This window comes from Buteo buteo, chromosome 3 (genome assembly GCF_964188355.1).
Source record: "Buteo buteo chromosome 3, bButBut1.hap1.1, whole genome shotgun sequence".
NCBI classification, from domain to species: domain Eukaryota; kingdom Metazoa; phylum Chordata; class Aves; order Accipitriformes; family Accipitridae; genus Buteo; species Buteo buteo.
In genome coordinates, this window is record NC_134173.1 from 20,378,632 (window position 1) to 20,400,187 (window position 21,556).

The 21,556-nt window shown below is 37.8% G+C and overlaps 1 protein-coding gene across 8 annotated transcripts in view; it reads left to right on the forward strand.

Annotated features, from left to right (window-relative positions):
- Window positions 1-19,326, forward strand: part of ANKRD12 (ankyrin repeat domain 12) — a 69,487-nt gene extending 50,161 nt beyond the window's left edge. For all 8 annotated transcript variants that reach the window (XM_075022995.1, XM_075022991.1, XM_075022997.1 and 5 more), the window contains 5 exons: window positions 119-4,818; window positions 12,862-12,960; window positions 14,595-14,738; window positions 17,622-17,717; window positions 18,049-19,326. In XM_075022995.1, coding sequence (XP_074879096.1) covers window positions 119-4,818; window positions 12,862-12,960; window positions 14,595-14,738; window positions 17,622-17,717; window positions 18,049-18,234 — 5,225 coding nt within the window. In that variant the 3' untranslated portion in view covers window positions 18,235-19,326. The remainder of the gene's footprint in view (window positions 1-118; window positions 4,819-12,861; window positions 12,961-14,594; window positions 14,739-17,621; window positions 17,718-18,048) is intronic.
- Window positions 19,327-21,556: the final 2,230 nt, after the last annotated feature.

Genomic DNA, 21,556 nt, shown 5'->3' on the forward strand with positions numbered 1-21,556 from the left:
AGTGTTTTTTTCTTTTTTCATTTCTATAGCAGTGTGACTGCTGAACTGTTTTGTCCTGAACTAAAGTGTGAAAAATGTCCCATCAATATTCAACTCATTTTTTGTTTTCTTATTCTAGATTCTGAAGAAGCTCCATCTGTAAATCCTTCCAGTGTAGAGGGGAATGTGGATTCAGAAGCAGAAAAGGACTCTGTAGCCAATGACAGCAAACAAATGGTCCCTAGTAAGGCACCACTTCCATCTGCTCTTGATGAGTATGAGTTTAAAGATGATGATGAAGATGAAATGAAAAAAATGATCGATGATAAACATATTCTTAGGAAAGACCTAAGGAAAGAGGATGAGACTGAAGTTGAAAAGAACAGCGTATTTGTGAAACAAGAAAAAGTTGTCTTTTCAAAATCATTTAAAAGCAAAAAGCAGAAACCATCTAGAGTTCTGTATTCAAGTTCTGAAAGTTCAGATGAAGAAATACTTCAGGACAAGAAGACAGTCTCTCCTTGCTCTATTTCAGAGACATCAAATTCTGATGTAAGAGTGAAGAAAGAATATATAGTTACAAATGAACACAAGCAAAAAGGCAAAGTTAAAAGGAAAGTAAAAAATCAGAGCAAAAATAAAGAGAATCAAGAACTAAAGCAAGAAAAAGAAAATGCTAGAGTAACAAATATAGCTACTTCTGGGTTAGATTCTTTAGATAAAACTAGAGAGGAAGAAACCTTTAAGAAGTCTTTCACCCCAAAAGACGATTCTTCTTTACATCTGTTTCATATCACTGCTGGCAAATCTCCGAAGCATCCCTGTGGATTAAGTGAAAAGCAGTCAACACCATTAAAGCAAGAAAACACCAAAACTTGCTTATCACCAGGAGGTTCTGAAATAACATTGCAATCTGAATTAGTTCGTTATGATCACAACACTGATTCTGAATATCTAGTAGAAAGTTCTAGTGGCAAATCTTGCAAGCACAAAGAAAAAAGCAGGCATCATCAAAAAGATTTTAACTTAGAATTTGGTGAAAAATCTAGTCCTAAATTTAAAGAGGAAGATAATAGCTCAACATTTGAGAATTCAGAGTATACTCTGAGAAAGACTGACAAGGAAGGTAAAACACTTAAAAAGCATAAATTAAGGCACAAAGAAAGAGAAAAGGACAAGCACAAAAAGGAACAGGATGGGGAGAAGGAAAAACATAAACATAAAGATAATGTTAAAGAGGTTCAAAGAAGTATTGAGTTTGACAGAGAATTTTGGAAAGAGAACTTTTTCAGAAGTGATGAAAATGAAGATATGTTGTTAAATATAGAACATGAGTCTCTTTCTTCAGACAGAAAATCAAAGCTGGAAAAAGCTGTGGCAAAAGAAGATAAGTTAGTTAAGGAGAGACAGTTCCAGAAAGAGAGAAATGCTAAAGAGGAGAGAGAGAAAGAGAAGAACAAAAAGGAGAATGAGAAGTTTCTCAAGGATGAAAAAATAAAAGATACAAAAGAAGAAAAAGAAATTATGCTTGCAGATAAAGAAATGGAATTGTTCTGCTTTGGTGTTAAAGATGAGGCAGCCAGCACGCATTTAATAGAAAAAGAAACAGATACTGAAAAGCAGGAAAAGAATTTAAAGGAAAATAAAGAAAAGACTGAAAAGCGAACCTCAGCCAGAGAAAAAGATGTTGAAAAGATAGAAAGAAAAAATGGAGAAAAAGAGAAAAAGGTAAAACACGAACACAAGCTAGAGAAAGAAAAAGCAGAAGTAAATGAAAATATAGAGAAAGTAAAGGAGAAGCCGAATTTCCAGCAAGCAGAAAGATGCCATAAGGAAAACGATAAAATAAAAAACACGGGTACTTCTAAAAAACTTGATGACAAAGAAAGAAGTAAAGAAAAAACTGATAAGAAGCATGACAAAGAAAAGGCTGATAAAGACAGACATTGGACTGAAAGCAAAGAAAAACACTGTACTGAAAGAAAAGTCAAACAGTCTGAAAAAGAATCTGAATATACTAAACCAGAAAAAAATAGAACTAAAGACAAAGAAAAAGAGCTTGAAAAAAAAGACAAATCCAAAGACAAGGAGATCTCAACAGCAGCAAACTCAAAACACATGCAAGAGGAAAGGAGATGCAGTATTACAGAAAGTAATAAAACAGTGCATGACAAACTGTCATCTTTGAAAGAAAAACCAAAAGATGATTTATTGAAAACTGCAGATGGTAGAGAGAAAGATAAAAAAGATAAAGATATAGACAGGTACAAAGAGAGAGACAAGCATAAAGATAAACTGCATCAAAGTAGTTTACTTAAACTAAAACTCGAACATGAGAAACTTAAGCCTAAACCAGCTCCTGCACCAAAGGATGCTCGACCTAAAGAAAAAAGATTAGTCAACGATGATTTAATGCAGACTAGTTTTGAAAGAATGCTTAGCCTTAAAGATCTGGAAATAGAGCAGTGGCATAGAAAACATAAAGAAAAAATAAAACAGAAAGAGAAGGAACGTTTAAGAAACCGCACTTGTTTAGAACTTAACAAGATGAAAGAAAAACCAAAACACTCATTAGCTGAAGTAAAAAGCAAAGAACTGATTCGTTCAAAAAGCTCAGAGTTGCCAGATGTTTGTATGAAGGAAAAACAGCAGAAGGATGCTACAAATAATAGATCACAATCAGTAGATACAAGAAATGCCAATGTTACAAAGCCTTCATTGGTTTTAGATAATTTAAATAGATCCCCCAAATCAGAAAGTGAAAAGACAGGTCTGAGCTCCAGATCGGTGTCCATGGTTTCAGTTGCAAGCTCTGAGGATTCTTGCCATACGACAGTAACTACTCCAAGGCCTGTCATTGAATATGACTCAGACTTTATGCTAGAAGGTTCTGATTCCCAAATGCCTTTCTCACAATCACCATTTTTGGCAAGTGCTAAATCACCAGCCCTTCTTGAAAAAGAGACCGATGGTCTTGCCGAGTTGCCAGATCACATTAAGCCACCTTTCACAAACAGGCTTCCACTAATGTACATTAGATCAGCATCTGTTGAAGATGTGAAACTGGTTTTAAATGAGTGTAGACCTGTTACGGAGGTTCGAAGATGCAGCATGCCTGCTGCTGTTTCTGAACACAGCAAACAGCCTCAAATATCAGAAGAAAATAATCAGAAGGCTCTGCCGTCAGTTCAGACTTATGCTAGCATTTCTCCTAAACCAGAACTACTGTGTAGCATGCTTGAAAGGGATTTTCAAAGTAGTATGTCTGGTTTGCAGTCAAACTTTACATCATGTCCAACTGGAGCTGTTAGCAACAAGCAGGCAACAATGGGTACAAGTACCATTAAAAATATTTCTCAGCTGAGCCCTTCAGAAGACTATAATATGCATTTAGAGCCATGTAGTCAAAGTGGTGTGACTCAGCAAACTAAACCGTGGGACGTGCCTTTTGACAGACTTAATTCATTAAACAATGAGTTTAACAGCTCAGGTTATGATGCATCAGAACAAGATACTAACAGTGTTATAGCAATGCATAATTCTGAAAGCAGGACATTAAGAGAGCAACAAGTATCTGAAATTTTCCCTCAGCATGCTGAAATTAAGGGAAGTTCCAGTTCTCAAAAATCTGCATCGTTTTTGCCTTCACAGTCACCTTGTTCTTTACCTATCCAGCCACTCCCAGATGTGTCTAAACATGTTTCTTTACCAGGCATTAGCAGTCAAGATTCATCATTTCTACAACAACAAAATCTAGTTCAAACTACAACTTCTACTTTGGATACAGATGCTACTAGTACCAAAGAGCTGGAAAACACTTCCTTCCCTTCGAATATTAAGAAGGCTGATGCACCCATTGCTATATACTCTGAGAGCTCTGTGAAGGATATTTCAGAGAGCTATGAAAGGGTGAATGATTTACCTACGGTACCATTAGAAAAAGATATTCCTGAAAGCGATAGCAGTTCACAATTAAATGTAAATTCGTACGCATTCAGTAAAGTTGTTTGTAAGAATGCTGAGAGTGAAATGGATAGTAACACAAGAGATACTTCAGACATGAGAAATGAAAAAGGCCAACAAGAAAAGTTGGTTTCAGTGCATGTTGTTGATAATAAAGCCAACGATCTCTGTGAACTAAATTCAGGAATGTCGAAGGGAATTATGAATGAATTGACTAATAAAAAACCCTGCACTGCAGACAGAGAAAATGTGTTGACAGATGATCCACCACAGTACTCCTCTTTATGTAATTTGGAAAATAGTTCACAACAGATTACACAGGAAGAGGTGCATAAATACAGCCAAATAGTTAAACTAGAAGAAGAAATTGCTGAGGATCCGAAGGTGGAACAGCAAGAAGTACCTCAAAGAATTACGAGGAACAGAGCAAATATGCTTGCTAACCAGGGTAAGCAGAATCCACTTGGCTGCACGCAGACATCAGAAAAAGAGTCTGAATTGTCAGCGTCTATGAAAGCAAGGATTAGATTAACAGAAGAGGATGATGCTCAGGTACATCATCCACGTAAAAGAAAGGTGTCGCGTGTGCCTCAGCCTGTGCAAGTGAACCCTTCTTTACTGCAAGCTAAGGAGAAAACCCAGCAGTCACTGGCAGCTGTTGTTGATTCTTTGAAACTTGAAGAAATTCAGCCATACAGTTCTGAGAGAGCAAACCCATATTTTGAATACTTGCACATAAGAAAAAAAATAGAAGAGAAGCGTAAATTACTATGCAGTGTTATTCCTCAGGCACCTCAATATTATGATGAATATGTGACCTTCAATGGCTCATACCTTCTGGATGGCAATCCCTTGAGCAAAATATGCATCCCAACTGTAAGTAACATGGTCTTTAAATATACAGTACAATGAAAGGCATATTTTGGTTTTATTTTTGTAACTTTCATATTCTTCCTAACTTGCTTCTGAATATTGTGCTGAAAATAGTAATTGACATATGTCAAATTAATATTGACCAGTAATGTCATATTTAAAAGACCCATTCAGTGGAAATACAAACAGTGGCTTCACAGTCATTACAAGACACACCATCATATATGACACCTGTAAAAGGCACACAGACAAATGTTATCTTTCAAAGTATTTACTACTGTAAAGCCTACCCTTTCAAAAGTGAAGTAAGTTGTTGAGAGCTTCTCTGAATTTCTGCTGGTGATAATTTGGTTATAACTAATTATTCAAAGTTGTTTCATTTGGAGAGGGGGTGGATGTGCAGTGCTTCAAAATATGAAGTCCATCACCAAAAGTTTTAAGTAAGAGAATGCCTGCTAACTATCTGAGTTTCTCCTTAATACTCTCAAGAGCAGCAGATGTAACCTGCTGTGTCTCGGCTTTTGTAATCTATCAGTCTAAGGTGTTCTGAATTTTATTTGATAATGTGAAGTTCTTTTCCTTTACACTGAAAAACATCCATAGTACAGGGACACTTGTTTAGTTCTAAGCTCTCCATAGTTCTGACATGGGCATATTCCTGATGACAGCTGTGAAGGAGGTTTGTGCAATGCAGAACATAATTGGCTCAAGGGCGGTTAATGTTACTATTTGCTATGGAGGTGCCCCTCAAGGTGTCTCACAATAACACATGGTCGCTGCTGGTCTCTGTTTTGAAGTCAGCATAAAGTACTTCCTTTGCTCCTCAGCACAATTGATTCTGTGCTTATTGTTCTACATGGGGGTACAGGGGAGACCTGAAACATTGTGCATTTGGGGGTTTTCTGATGCACTATTACTCCCAGGAGTAGGAGATTTTCTATTTTTCTACCTATTATCTGATCCACTTAAACTATTAGCTTAAAGCTGTTTGAATGGTTTAAGTTAACACAGCTGAAATACGCTGAGATGATGCATTTGATTTCCTAAAGCAGTTGTTTGGCTGACATATGGTAGCTTGGTACTGCCAGAATTTAATAGTATTTGATTATATGCCCATTACTTAAGATGTGTCAAGTTAGGAAAAGTCTGAGTTTAGGAGGAATGGGGAGAATATCTTAATCCTCGACTAGCAAAAATGCCTACTAAACTGAACTGTTTGTATATATGAAATCTCATACACACAGGCCAAGCATCCAGTCTTCAGCATCTATATTTCTGAATAGACTAGTTATGTTGACTCTTTTAAGATAACTTGCCCCTACTTGAGATGTGGCCTTGACTTTTTCCAATAGAGTTGAAGATTCTTTTGATTAAGCAATGAACACAAATTTAATGTATAAAAGTAAATTTAAAAATAAGTTTTCCTCATTCTGGAGGTAGTCATAATCCCTCGTATATAGCTGTTTCTTTTCATTTTTCCACTATGCCCCCTATGTCTGCCCAAGGGTATTAATATGTGTATCCTCTTAACGTTAGGTGAGTTCTCTCTTATTTGATGGTGACCACAGTTCTTTTAAATTAGTAGATCAATTACAGTCTGAGGAAAGATGTGGGTAAGATGACCCTTTTACTTGGTCTGTAAGTGAACTGAGATGTATAGTAAGCTTTGCTACAATGTACCAGGCTGTTAGCCTTCCTCAGTCTACAAGTCTTTCTCAGTGGCTGTTGCAGCTTCTATAATAAATCTTTATCATTGGAAGCAGAGATTTTTTTTTTTTTAATATCATCTGCTAGTCAAGAACATACCGTTTCCAAGCTACGATTAACTGCTTTGGCATCACACTTTGGTGCTTAATTTGGGATAAGCAGGAAGTGGAGAATCACGGCATCTATTTTTCCCTGGCCCATCCTCTACCTGGGCAATAGAATTCATTTCCCTGTCATAAATGGCAATGTGTGTAGGCACTGTAAGAAAGGGAAGGTTATTGACTTGATATTAAAGCCTGCCTCAAACTTCCTTCCTGTCTCTCATGCTGTGTATAACAGGGACTCTGCAGTTCATGAAAATAAATTTAGATAGTGGGGTAGTGCAAACTCTTGGGTAACTTAGGTTCAAAAAATATCAGAGATGAACGCATGCTCCCCATTCTCAATGGCTTTTAATTACTTGTTGAGAAGAAAAACCTAAAAAAAGTTGATAAAAATGTGAATATGTACTTGAAGGATTACACTTATTGATTTTTATCTCATTTAGATTTCTGAGTTGCTTCCCTACACATACATGTTCTGGTGATACTGATGATTTAAACTGTTACTTGTTTTGTATATGCTTTCATGGTACTGTTAATCTTCTACAGTTGCAGAAGGAACTTTTTTATTCCAGGCTGTTAGGAGCAAAAGAGAAGAAAAAAAATTCTGAGAAGCCAAAATAAATGATCATGAAATTGATGTTTATTTCCATTAGGAGTAACGTGTAAAAAAGCAGCAGGAGTTTTAATCTAAAGAGGGAGATATTTTAAGCATTTTAGTTTTGTCTGAAAAATCATCTACACTGCAGCTAAATACTTTGTTTGATTACTGTCACTTGTGTAAACACACTATTTTGATCACATTTTTCATGTTTCTTTCCAGAAAAAAGGTACAATTTAAAAAATTATTAGTAGTTCAGATTTAACTTCTTTGCAAAGCTTGCTTGTGTATACAGTTTAATAATTTTAGTTTGTCACCATTTAAAATCACGATCATAATAGTTCCTATTACAAATACCATAAAAAGGAATATAGCTAAACCAGAGAGCATTTCATGCTCAGAAGTGAATGTTTCTATATTCTACACATTGTCCAACAATATGAAAATAAGGGCTATGCCTAGTCTCTCTACAGTTGTGGAATATTAATAACATGTATGTGTTGTTATGCATATAATGTGTAATTTAATATGCAACTATAAAATGACGTTTCTGTCGGGATTGTTTTTTAAATTTTTCCTTTGATGGTTCTTTAATGATTCTCTGTTAAACTGATTTTTGCCTCATTAATTTACATCAGCTATAGGAAAGTAGATACTCTTTCTTAAATTATTCCTGTATCTTAGATATCACTGTGTGAAGGTCTACGTGAAGACAATATATTTAGCTCTGACATTCTGAGACTCAGAGTAGTTTGTGTAACATACTGTTCTCTGTGCTGGAATTTTGTTGATGCATTATAGTTTATCTGATGAACTTCATACATCCTGTAGGTGGGAACCAGGAGATGGTGCACTTAAGTTTGATTTCTACAGCCTTGTTTATATACTGTAATTTATAACCTGTATCACCTAAGGCTGTAAGGATAATCACGTATAAATTGTGGCTTCCCTCTCACCAGTGCAAATACAAAACGTAAGATAGGAGACAACTGGTCAGTTCAAACCAGAAGGAAACAAATCTGAATCTTCTAACATAGTAAATTTAAATTGTACTTAGCTATGTTGCCTTTCATATTGCTACATCAGTATGTTCTGTGGGGTTCAGTCATCTTTATCTGTACTGTCTCCTGAGAAGAGGTACCAAGATGATTCATTTCCAGCTTCCAATGGCTATCTTGATTTGTTTCTAGTAAAAGAAACTTTATAGATATGTTTCTAGTAAAAGGGATTCTGTCCGGTCTCTCTGGCATTGCTGTAGAAACTTAAGTGGCAAAAGCTTATTTTAGTGGTGTTACCAGAAACTTGCTTCCTCAATGCATGAAATACTATAGCAATAGAGCAGGCCGGTTGATTTGGGTGGCATGGGTGAGGGGGGATAGGGATGTGTGAAAATAATTGCAGAAAATTTGTGTATGTGTGAATCTGAGTTAGCTTCAGTGTTGCTCTCTTTTTTGTAACAGGCACAAAGGAGGCTTGAAGGTTTATGGAGTGAAGAGTTACTGTTCTTGGTGTAGTTGTTATGAAGGATGCAAGGCATGCAAGAAACTTTCTTAATTGATTTTCATGGGTTTGAGATGGTGAGGGTATGCCTTGAACCTTAGCTATTACTGAACAAACCTGTTTCGATGACTGCCTTCTAGTCAAGTGGAGCAGAGAGGTGAAAGGCTGAGTTCTGTCCAGTTTTTCTGGGTAGTTTCTCAGACTGGGATTAGAAAACGTTCGAGAAGGCAGGGCCCCTTTGTTTTCCCTCTCTTCTGTATGGAGTTTGGGCCCTTAAGAAACTAGTTTGATAACTTACTTTGGTTATACAGAAAACTGAGGTCAGCTTTTCCTTGTGGCATTCTGTTTCATGCTCTGTTCTTGCAAGTCCAATATACATGTTCATATTTTCCCTACAACTTTTTGCAGCCTCTTTACTAACAGTCTCTTTGACTAGAAGATCTGGCTGCTGTTGCCTTGAAACCTTTATCTTCACTTTCCTTTAAGAGCAGAAAGTTTATTTCTTTTGTCCAAATCCAGTGCTGGTTCACAAATTGGGATTTCCAGCAGGTGGTGTGAGACTACTCAAATCCTGTTTGCAGGCCTTGAGGATCTGAGGCTCTTTATTCCCGTGTTTCCAAGAAGAGAGGAAGAAGTTCGTAGTTTCAGACATTACCGTCAGCAAGCTCAGTCCTGTATTTAGCTTTATGTTTTGGGAGACAGTATAGGGCTGACCCAAGTTTTTGTAAGTGCATGCAGAGGCAGTAGCGATCTCTGGGATCATAAAAACCGGTAGCCGCCGCACAGGCAGCCTTTCGTGCTGCTGGCGCTTAGTGCTCGCGCAGAATGGATCCGAGGCCATTGCGGGTCCCGCCTCGGCCGGCCGGGCGGTCGGTCGAAGGCCGCAGCTGGTGCTGCCGAGAGGCCCTCGCCCCGGGGGGTGCCCTCGCCCCGGGGGGTGCCCCCGGCCCGCACGGCGGTCTCCGGCCGGCGGGGCCTGCCCGCCGCCCCGTCCGCAGCGCTAGGGCGCCGCCTGCTGCTCGGGACGCCGCTGGCCGGCCGGCGTCCGCCAACCGGGCTGCCAGGGAGCGCGGAACGGTGGTTAGCTGTCGCTTACAAAAATCGGGATGTGCCCGATCGGCAAAAGCAGTAATCTGGGATCTGAACAGAGTCTGCTGTGATGTCGTAGCACCTTCACAGAGGCAGGGTTCTCTTATGCGTTTAAATAAAAGTCCACACCAGTTTGCTGTCTAATCAAGTCCTGTCCAGTTATTCCCTACAGTGTTGATTCTTATTTCTTTTGCAAAATTAAACGGCCTGTAAGGGAATAACATTTTATAATATTTGAAATTTTTCAGGTGATATGGATGCTTGCCAACTCAGAAATTTTTATTTCTGGATAAATGTATTGCATTTGTGTGGTGGGATTTTGGCAGCAGGGGAGGGGCCGCAGGGGTGGCTCCTGTGAGAAGCTGCTCGAAGCTTCCCCGGCTCCAAGTCGGGCCCGACTCTGGCCCAGGCCGAGCCCATCAGCGACAGTGGTAGTGCCTCTGGGAGAACAGATTTAAGAAGGGGAACCTGCAGTGAGTGGGGGGACTGGAATGTGAAAGAAACCCCTCTGCAGATACTGAGGTCAGTGAGGAGGAAGGAGGGGAGGAGGGTTTGCCCCTGCAGCCCGTGGTGAGACGGCAGGCTGTCCCCCCCCAGCCCATGGAGGGGAGCAGGGGAGCAGATGCCCACCTGCAGCCCGGGGAGAAGCCCACACCAGAGCAGTCTGTGACTGAAGGGCTGCAGCCCCTGGAAAGGACCCATGCTGGAGCAGGTCATGAAGAACTGCAGCCCATGGGAAGCACCCACATTAGAGAAGTTCATGGAGGACTGTCTCCCATGGGAGGGACCCCACGCTGGAGCAGGGGATGAGTGAGGAGTCCTGCCCCTGAGGAGGAAGGAGCGGCAGAGACAGTGTGTGATGAACTGACCACAACCCCCATTCCTGGTCCCCCTGTGCTGCTGGCAGGGAGGAGGTAGAGAAAATTGGGAGTGGAGTTGTGCCTGGGAAGGAGGGAGGGGTGGGGGGAAGGTGTTCTAAGGTTTGGTTTTACTTCTCAATAACCTGTTTTAATTTGATTGGTAACAAGTTAAATTGATTTTGGTTTTTTTCCCTGAGTCAAAAGGTTTTGCCCCTGACCATAACTGGTGAGTGATCCCTCCCTGTCCTTGTCTTGACGAACAAGCTTTTTGAGCTTTTCCTTACATTTACTCCTCCCCATTCCACTGGGGGAAGGAGCAAGCAAGCAGCAGCATGGTGCTTCGTTGCTGCCTGGGTTTAAACCGTGACAATAACTTAGCTGCATAAACTGAAAGAATATTTACAGACAGATTGTTTATCTTGTTTCTTATGCTGTGTGCTTCTCTGTTAGAAAAAGCACTGAGGTTTTTGAGAGATCTTTTGGGGGTGAGTAAAATTAATCAAATAAAAGCTTGGTGTTGCTACAAGCGTCTTCTCTTACTGAAAGACTATGACAGCACTGTTGTACTGTGCCATGAATGCAAAGTTTCCAGGCAAAACTTGATTGCAGTATATCTCAGGCTAAACTTAAAACACACTATCCATTATGATGGAGACAGATTATTCCAGTAGATGTTTGTGGTTTGGGTTTTTGTGTGTGTGTGTGTGTTCGTTTTTAATACTGATGACTTATGCAAAATGTCATATGCCATAAATATTACTCACTGGTTTGGGAGCCAAACCGTTTTCATTGAGAGAAGTGAAGTGTATCTTGCATAGTAGTTTGAAACATGAAGGAGTTCAATGTCATTTTATACCAAATAATAACTTAAGGAATGAACCGCAATTCATTATTCAATATGTTCTTTAATTCCAAAGCCATTGGCTAACTTCCAGTTGGGGAAAAAAATTTTCTGAAATAATTTTCAAAGATAACAATAATTTAATAACTTTTGGTAGATAAATCACTTTGTTACTGGAGTGTATAGGTGCAGGATTGATAGTAGTAATGCAATGTGTCCATATTTTCATAATGGATTTATTATTTCTTGACAGTTGCTGGATCCATATTACTGAATAGAATTATATATGTCTATGTGTTTGTTAGGTACAAAGTAGTGTATAATACCTGTAGGTATGTATTTCAGCTGTGTTTTCTGAGTATCAGTGGTAGTAAGCAGTATTTCATTTAGTTTTGATGAGTCTCTCCAAAGCAGTATCAATGCTCTTGCATCTAGCAGTTGTTAAAAACCATGCTGAACCATTCAACAGAACTTGCATAGAGAAAAGTAAACTTTGGGTGGAGCTTTAAAACTCCCAAGATGTTAATTAGTTACTTCTCAAGAAACATCTGATTTCTGTAGTTGCAATGAGAGCTCCAGGTGCCTTTTTGGTGTTTTTCATATAGCTCAGTCAGGACAGTAATTTACAGTAATTGACTAAAAACGCAAAAGGTTTAGAGTATAGCCAATCAGTAACAGTGTTGATAGCTCATTCAAGTCTATTTGATTTTTTTAATTATTATTTTTTTTAGGCATAAGCTTTTTTAAAAAATTATTTGAATAACTGACAGGAGGAAACACTGTGGGAAGCCACTGCCTGGGGCTGTAGTGTACTTTCTGTGCTTGCTTGTGTTCTGCATGATTGTAAGATTAGGAATATGGTCAGTTATCTTTTGTGCCATGTAAAATGCCAGTGACACTGTATAGATATATCCAGTGACTTATTTTTTTAGCAGTATTTTTCTTTATCTTACTTTGTATTTGTCTAGTCGGTTTTTAACTTCTCAAAGTAAACAGTTGTGCTTTAAAGAGTCTTTAAAATTGAAAGCAAATTGTATTTTTACTGTCTTCTAACGTATAGCCCTTTTAAAGAATAGCTATGGCATGCTGACAGTGACTGGTTAAAAGTACTAAACAGTTTGAAATGCTATTTCAGTTGGTTTTATTAACTTTATGGTAAAGAATCCTCAAAACCTTTCATTGCAAATGGATTGAAGTCACATAATTAATGGAATGTACAAAACACTCATATTTTCCCTAAAAAATACTACTTTTTTTTTTTTTAAATAAATGCTGAAATCATACAGGCAATGTTAAACATACATTAAATACATATTCACTATACTATTTATAAAAATTTCTGCACAGATTACACCACCTCCCTCACTGTCGGACCCACTTAAGGAACTATTTAAACAACAGGAGGTTGTAAGGATGAAACTACGTTTACAGCACAGTATTGAAAGGGTAAGAATAACATAATTTATTTTTTTATTTCCCAACTTTAAGCTTTAGGGTTTTTTCTTTTTCAATGGACAGACTGTATTTTGCTCAATTTAACAATGCCTGAGAAGAAATCTGCCTTCTATCCAAATTAATGAATTGGAGAAACTTGTAAATAAAAAAAAAATGGTTTTGGACAACTGTTAGCAGAATACTTAAGTCAGTAAGATAGCAGCTTTTTCCTGTTAATTGCTCTAAGATGTGGCCCAGATTTTTCCCAGGGGCAGTGGGGAGTGGGAAGAAAGCTGCAGAGTCTAGTTTTGAAAGTTAATAACGGTTGTAGACTTCAGAACCAAATTGACTGAGTTAAAAGAATTGAAGCAAGAGTAAATTCTGTATTGGTAGAAGACACGTGGCTCTAAGACTAAAACATTATTTGCAATATTCTGCTTGGAAAAACTGCCTAAAATTATGTTAGAACTACATCTGTAGGCTTCACTGAATTTGAATACAGAAATTGAGAAAATATTCCTGGTTTAAGAGTATTCTTTATTTTTACGTTGCCCAAACGTTTTTCTTTGGCAGCCTAGATTTAGATGTCGTGGCAGTATTGTGAGCCAGATTGCTTGTGGACACAGACAGGACCCCTTTCTCACATAGAATGTATCTTTAAGGGTTTCCACACAGTTATACAAGCAGCAGGCTCATTAAAACCCAGTGTGGTAGTTTTTTGATTAAGTTTATTTCAATGTGGCTTAACAAACCAGATGAGGGAGGGGTTTCACTTGAATTCAGCATTTCACTGTAAAGCTAGGTATAAAATAACACACACAAAGAATGTAAACATGGTTCAAGTTCTGACTGAAAAGAAATTAGTTGTAACCAAAGGAAAGATGCTGCTTTTTCTGTTTTCAGAGCTTTTATAATCCACCTTATTTTCTTTTGATAAAAATTAGAGCCATTGTGTTGCAGAGCAATAAATGCACAGATACATTCTTTTAGGTCTTATAAAATTCTGCATATTTTTAGTTATTTTGCTCAAATAGACTGTTCTCCAAATCAAATCCACTTTTTCCAACTATAAGTCAAATGTGGCCAAGTGAGCTATATTTTCTTGTCTTAGTTCAGGAAAGAATCTTTGTCCAGCTATGAATTTATGGAGTTTCTGCATATGGTTTAAAAAAAAAAATTAAAATAAAATAAAATTCTATCCTGCAAATTGTATTTCTGCTTCAGTTTGCTTGGCCATTGTGCCTGGCATGACAAGCATGTGACAAAAATCTTTGTACATTTGAGACTCACAAACCTATATCCCAGCCCTGTGTTCCTCATACCTTTAATCTTTCACCTTCTTGATTAACTAGAAGTTGCCCCAGTAGCACTAAGTGGAAAATCTGGGCATGACATTCAGCCAACGGTGTGGAGGGAGAAGGTGTTTTCAGTTCTGACTTTCAGGGAACACTCTTTGCATCATTAAATTGAATTTTGGATTTGCTTAGATTAACAACCGCTCTTCCCTCCACCAGGCCATTTCTCACACTGTTCAAAAGTGTAGGCCTTAAAAAGAAATGTTTAAATGAATGGACATTTTTATGAATCAAACTGAAATGCTCAATTTATCAAATGTATACTTATATGTTGATATCTCATTCAATTAGGAAAAGCTTATTGTTTCTAATGAACAAGAAGTTCTACGTGTTCATTATCGAGCAGCAAGAACACTAGCTAATCAAACGCTACCATTCAGTGCCTGCACTGTTCTGCTGGATGCCGAGGTTTATAATGTGCCTCTGGATGCTCAGGTAAAGAGATGTTTTTCAGACAAAAATGTCTGTCTAGCCTGACTCAAAAGGAGTGTTTGGAGTGAATTCTCTTCCCATACTGAAATTGTCATTGATTTGTTTGGAATTAAGATTTTGCTTATTATAGATCATTACTTTGATTAGGCCTCATTTGGGTATACAATAACAAGAGGATATGGGTATATACACACTGATTTTCTGGTTTGTGCCATGTCTGGTTTTCTTTCACCTCCAGAAATTATGAGAAGGATAAAATGAGAACATTACTCTGCTGATTTTTGTGAGACCAAATTTCAGTCATAAACAATGTATTTTGGAAGCTTACAAATACAGCTTAAACAACAACAACAAATTATCAGAATGTAAGATTATTTTTGTAAGTAGTCCAGAGGATTGGAATGCAGTAGTGTGTGAAGTGATGAGATCAGTTTGTGAAATTTGGAAATGTTTTGTGGAGATATTCACATTATACTTTTCTCCTCTCTATAAGGCGGTCATTAGAACTGTTCCATAAAAAAACAGATGACCAACAGTGAAATGTTGAATGCTACCAGATGAAATTATTTTTTTCGAAGTCACCTCAAGCTCTATATTATTTATATGCACCATGTTATTTACATGTTCAGTGGTGGCATTTAGTCCTGATTAAAACAAATGAGCAGTATACCTTTTATGGACTAGCACTCAGAGGTTTGCTGCAACTATATCTCTAAAAGAATATAATTTCATGGTGTTGGTATTTTGTGAACAGGTCTGCTAACTAACAGAAACAGCATTCAGAACCTGTTTCAGTGTCGGTGAGGAACACATAATGCAAGGAAGAAATGTGATGTTTTGGATGTAATAAAAGTGTTGATGCATTGGATGTTGGGCATTTTAAAATGAAACACCTACGTTTCCAACATATGTGGAATTCTACTTTAGTCCTGGAGCCCCTTATAGAATTATTACAGCTTCCAGTGTTTCCTCAGTCTGTTACTACATTTTTTTTTTACCGTCTTTAAAGAACTAGGGCTATGCAAAACAAAGGTGGTTCAGCAGGAGATAGCAGTTTATGGAGATTCTCTTGTTCTCCCATTTTAAGCTTTGTACTGATAATTCTTTAACTTATCATTTCCTTAGTAAATCTAACTGATAGGGCAAAAATGAGATTTTTTTTCTCTTCTGTTAACAGTCCAAATATCATCATTGTTAGTTCTGAAGTTCAGAATGTTTTGCTTTTTTTCTGCCCCCATTTAGAGGCCCTGAGCTTTTTAGAAATTTGAGATGCATCTGAGTTATGCATATAACTGCTTTTTTATAGTTAATATTTTACAGTTGATTTCTATATTTGAATTCTGTGAAGCAAAAGGAATCTTTATTGGGGGAGTTGTTGTGGTCCCCACCAGCCTGCCCCCCACCCCTCCAAGTATTGCAGCTTTTTTGACTGCCTATATAATAATAGTAGTAAAATGCCTCTCCTTCCCCCTCACTACCTCAACAGCTTTGTGTTTCAGTCTGTGGTAATTTTTCTTAGAAAAGTTAATACTGCACATAATGTTCAGCAAAGTATATTTTTTAATTATAATTATAATTGAAATGTTTTAAACTACCAGCTTGATGCTTTGATTTAAATTTGCTTCATGAGAAGAATGTAGATGCATAGGAAACCATTGTCTTGCAAGGCATTCTTCCACTTTCCTGTTACCCCGCTAGCAACTCTTAATTTTGTTATTTTGTTTTCCAATAAAGAAATATTTCTGACAAAACTTTTCTTGTATTTGAGCAAATAGCTGGGAAAGATTTGTAAGCAAAGATCTGGTTTATTTTTCGGGAAAATGACCACCTCAGAACTGTTTTTATGGGAATTCTGAGTCTTTGAAGGCTTGCCTTTATGGCTGCACATGTTGGGCAGACCTTGAGAACTGTACTTTGCAGTCATACGGGTCAAACCACAGATGGGGGAGGAAAGCGGCCCAAGTTTCTGGTGTTCAACTGTTAGCTGGTCACAGCTCACCTAAATGCCTACAGTTCAGGGTTACAAGACAGTGTTGTTGAGGGCTCTTTCTAGAGCCAACCTGTTCAGCTGTCCTTGATATCTGAAATCTCAGCTGTTTTGTAGAGATTTCAGTCTTCGCAGGGGTTTTTTTCCTGTTCTTGCCTATTGCTACAGTGTACAAATTCCTGCAGTGTCTTTTCCTTTCTTTCCCTAAGAAAAGTAACAGCAGCTTGTTCTATTTAGTGATTATTATTTAAATGTTAAATTGGCATAGTCTGGCTTTAGGACTATCTATAGAATATCTAGTTTCTCATGATGGACAGATGTGATATACCAGATTCTTATTAAATAGTTTTTAAAACAAAAAAATAATTATTTCATTGAGCAGGACATAAGACATATCTGCTCACTTTTTTAAATCTCCTTTTGGGGATTTTGATGGTAAAAATATTTTTTATTATTGCTTTTGAATACTTGTGTAGCCAGTTAATTCAGGCTGCTTAAGTTTTCCTTTATTAATGTGTTTGCTTTTCCATGAGGGAATATTCATTTAATTTGTTACTGAATTTTAAAGAGAAAAGAGAGAACAATTTTGTGGAAGGATCTGCATTGTACTGATTAAGATTTTAAGGCATAAATCTTTAAGCCTCCTACTCTAAACTTCAAAAATAGAGTACAGTGAAGAGCTTGAGGGAATCTGAAAATATCCATTTTTTAGTGAGCAGCTGGCTCACAGTGAAAGTAGTGGTCAACACTTATGCTCATATATACTGTGATACTTTGACTCTCTTTTCCCATCTGAAGCATTGCTTATGAAGGTCCCACAAAGTAGATTTTATCTTTTAAAGTATGTTTAAGGCTGAATCATCACATAACTTACAGTTTGAATAAATTTTTTTTTGCAGGCGGATGACAGCAAAACATCAGTGAGGGATCGATTTAATGCAAGACAGTTTATGTCGTGGTTACAGGATGTTGATGATAAGTTTGATAAATTAAAGGTACACTTTGTCTTTCCACTTTAAAAAACCCCAAAACTCTAATGTCACTATGAAGATGAGATGAATAAATAGATGAAAAAATAGTAGATTTGTATGGAGTATCATATGCTATTGTAGAGGTTTTGAGGGCAACATAAAGGAGGGTCTAGCAGTATAAAAACTTAACCTTTGTTGCTATATAGTGTAATGGAAGAATCAGCAAATTTCTAAATACATAGTGGAGAAATAAATTACTACCACCAGAGAGGCTCCTAGATATTTTTTCTGTTTTCAAACTTGTTGCAATATTTTTTCAAATACTGAAATAATTTCTTTCTCAATTTTAAAATAGACGTGCCTTTTGATGAGGCAGCAGCATGAAGCAGCAGCTTTAAATGCGGTACAGAGACTGGAGTGGCAGCTTAAACTACAAGAACTTGATCCGGCTACATACAAATCTATCAGCATTTATGAAATCCAGGAGTTTTATGTTCCTCTTGTTGATGTTAATGATGACTTTGAATTGACACCAATATGACAACTAGCATCTTCTGGCTCACCCTTTCCCTTGGACAACTAGAGATTGAGGTGCAGTGATACAGAAAAGTATTTTTCTTTTAAGACAGAGCACTTAATTCTGTGGAATACTACCTTTCTCAAAAATTCGGGTATTTCTTCACAGAAGTGTGGCACAGGCTCTTGTTCAAACACAGAAGACTGATGCTGATTTTAAAGTCAGTGTTCCAGTAACTGCCATTATCTGTATTTTAAAGTTGCCTGTAGCTTTAGAGCTTATTGCTGAAAAAGATGATGAAACATGGGGAGTTAACAGCGCTGGAAGCTGTTAATAACTAAAACAGCCACCAAAAGAAAAGATACTTAAAATCTGCTATAAAGCTTTGTATTATGAAACTTCAGTAATAGTTGAACTCCTGCAGAAAAATGATGAAAAAGCCTGTGGAAGAAAATGTAAGACTTGGAGGAAAATAGTCTATTAATCTTATATTTTGTAAATTACTGTACAGTTTTCTTTTTGGAAAAAGATGTAATATCATCTTCATTTTTAAATAATTTATTTTATACATATTGTGCAAATGTAAATAATCTTGTAATTAATGTTCAAACCTGTATAAAGTAGATATTTTAACTGTAAAACTGTTTTTGTCTAATGTTTTATTGGACCAAAGTTGTAGTTTTTATTAAGTGTAGTGTGTTCCCGGTTGGCAGTTCTTTTTTGTATGGCATGTGTTTGATTTAGCTGCTTGCTTCATCACCATAACTGTAAAAGAATTGAAACTGAAATGTATTGCATGCTTCACAGAACTCTTAACTTCTTTACTTCAATAACTGATACCTAAACAATTGTAATATTTACAAAATCATATTTCATATTAGTCTGCTGTTGTAATGCCATACCTATGACTTACTATACTGAAAATATTTTTGTGGAAAACAAAAAAAACCCTTTTGCTCTTATATGGCGGTCTCATAACAGAGCCTATTTTTTTCCAACAAAATGCCTTTGAACTAAAATTCTTAAATTGTATATTGTCTATTTTAATAGTAATCTATGGAAGGATATGTAAATAGTTGTAAATATAATGTTTAATAAATTTTATTGGTCATGTTATTAGTTGGAATTTCTTAATATTGTAACACTTGATATATCAAATCTTAGCATTCCTGAAATATGTAAGGCAGCTCAATGAAAAACTAAAAAAAATTCCCAGGTTGTGAAATTTAATGCTTTTTTATTCTTAGTACTGTTAATGAGCAGACAGTTAACTATTTATTAGTAGGAGGCTACAGATACTCATGAAAGTTACCCTCTAGTCCATAAATTATTCAAGAGTACTTGGGATCTGATGTCTGTGAAATTACTTCTGAAAGAAATGGGGCTTAGGCAAGAGACCTGGTTACCCGGAAAAGAGATGTAAAGTACATGTTTTGAACTGATTTTTAATTACTAGGTGAACTTTTGCAGAGTACTTACTCCTTATGCTTGTATGAATGCTCAGGGTGCCTTGTGATGAAGAGCGAACAGGCATTGAACAAGAGACTGTATGGACAGCAGGCTCCTTCCCATGTGCGCATCACTTCTAGTTCCAGTCAAGAATAATGTAACAGTAACTCAGGCATAGTAAAACCAATTAGTATGTAGTTCCTGCCCTGTAACTTTTTTTCCACTCTTAATTTGTTAGGTACCTGTGGAAGGAGAAGTTGTTCCTGCTCTTATATAGGAATATCTTCCTGACATCACTCAGAATTGAAGATGTACTGAGGAAAATGCAAATGTGATATTCTTCTGAAAGTAAAATATTCTTTTGAAAGTAGCTGTAAAATTTTAAAATAATACAGAAATCTGTATTATCTTGAAATTATTATCTTGAATTATCTGTATTATCTGCTTGAAAAGACGAGGAAAAAAATGGATAAAGCTGCAAGATGTTAACAACTAGTAAGTGGGTATGAGTTTACTTCCATCAGATACTTGGAGTGGTAAAAAGTAGCATGTGTATTTGGAAGTGGGAGAAGCTCATACAGACTTTTTGAAGTAGGAGATAGGAATAATTAAAGAGTATTTCATAAAGAACAGAAAATATAAACGGGGTTGCAGGAGTGTTGGCTGTGTTAGAAAAGAAGTGGGTGACAAAAATACTTGGGATGGAGGAGACAACTGAGTGGATTTATAGCTGTTACTTGGTGCAGTTGTACAGTGGTACCTCAGTGCATGCTCAGAAAGGGCAAGGGCATCACAGTCTGCTGGGGCAACAGCACTAACACCAACCAGGGAGCAGGATGGCGTTGGGGTGCTGTGGCAGTTCTGCGCCCTGCATGGCAGCAGGAACAGCCCCATGGGTCTCGCAGGGGTGGGAAGAGGGTGGGGGTTGAAGTGTGTTTACTGTAAAACAAAGTTCATCCTCTGGAATTATCAGCAGAAACATTTTTTTGTGACAATTTAAAAATACTTTGGCAGTATTCTATCTTAAAAGGAGGTCTGAAGACAGATGTTTCTTAGGGTTAACCTGTGTCTTTTTTACAAGGAGAGATGATTTCCTATTACCAGCGTCTGTGAAACAGATTTCTGTTGTTTTCAATTGCAACTGCTTAGTAAAAACTTAGTTGCTCAAAGAAAGGTGACTGTCCAAATATTTTGGTCCGTTAGACAATGATCTCCTGGCTTGTCTGATTTGAAGTCAGGGTTTGTTGCAGTCGTGGTGTTTTTTTTTTTAAAGTTTACTCTGTGGGATGACACCTAGTGTATTGTTAAAGGACACCCTGCTGTGGATTTCCCTCAACAAAGCGGTGTGCGTTGGGAGGGGAGAAGGAGGGATGAGATGAAATACACTAATAACTTGTTGGGGAGAAGGCTGTATTTCCCTCGCGGGAGTCTAGCCGTCTTCTGGGAAGCCCGAGGGCTACTCTGGGTTTCTGGGTACCCAGTCAGGTTCCTGCGGCGTTTTTCTTCTGGGGACCAACTAGTTACCTTTGTCCCTTGGGGACTGACATGTAGGAGGATAAACTACCCCCGCAGCGGTGTTTCCGAGATCCTGATCGAGGCTGTCCGAAAGCCCAGGGTCCCTTCTTCATCAGAGGCTGCCCCTGCCCTCCCCCAGCCGGCAGCGGCTGCGGGACGCAGCCCCTCGGCCGCCGCCGGCCCTTTGTCAGGACAGCTTCTGCCAATTTTTCGCAAAGCTCGAGCTCCCCTTCAGCGCTTCAGCAGGCTGCCTCTAGCGGCAGAGCCCGCTTGCTTCCAGCGGCGGTTCCCCCCCAGTTCTCTCTCTCTCCTTTCACACGCCTTGCCCGCAGCCCTCTGGTGCGGGGGTGCTTCCCCAGGCGTCCTGCCCTTCCCGCGGCAG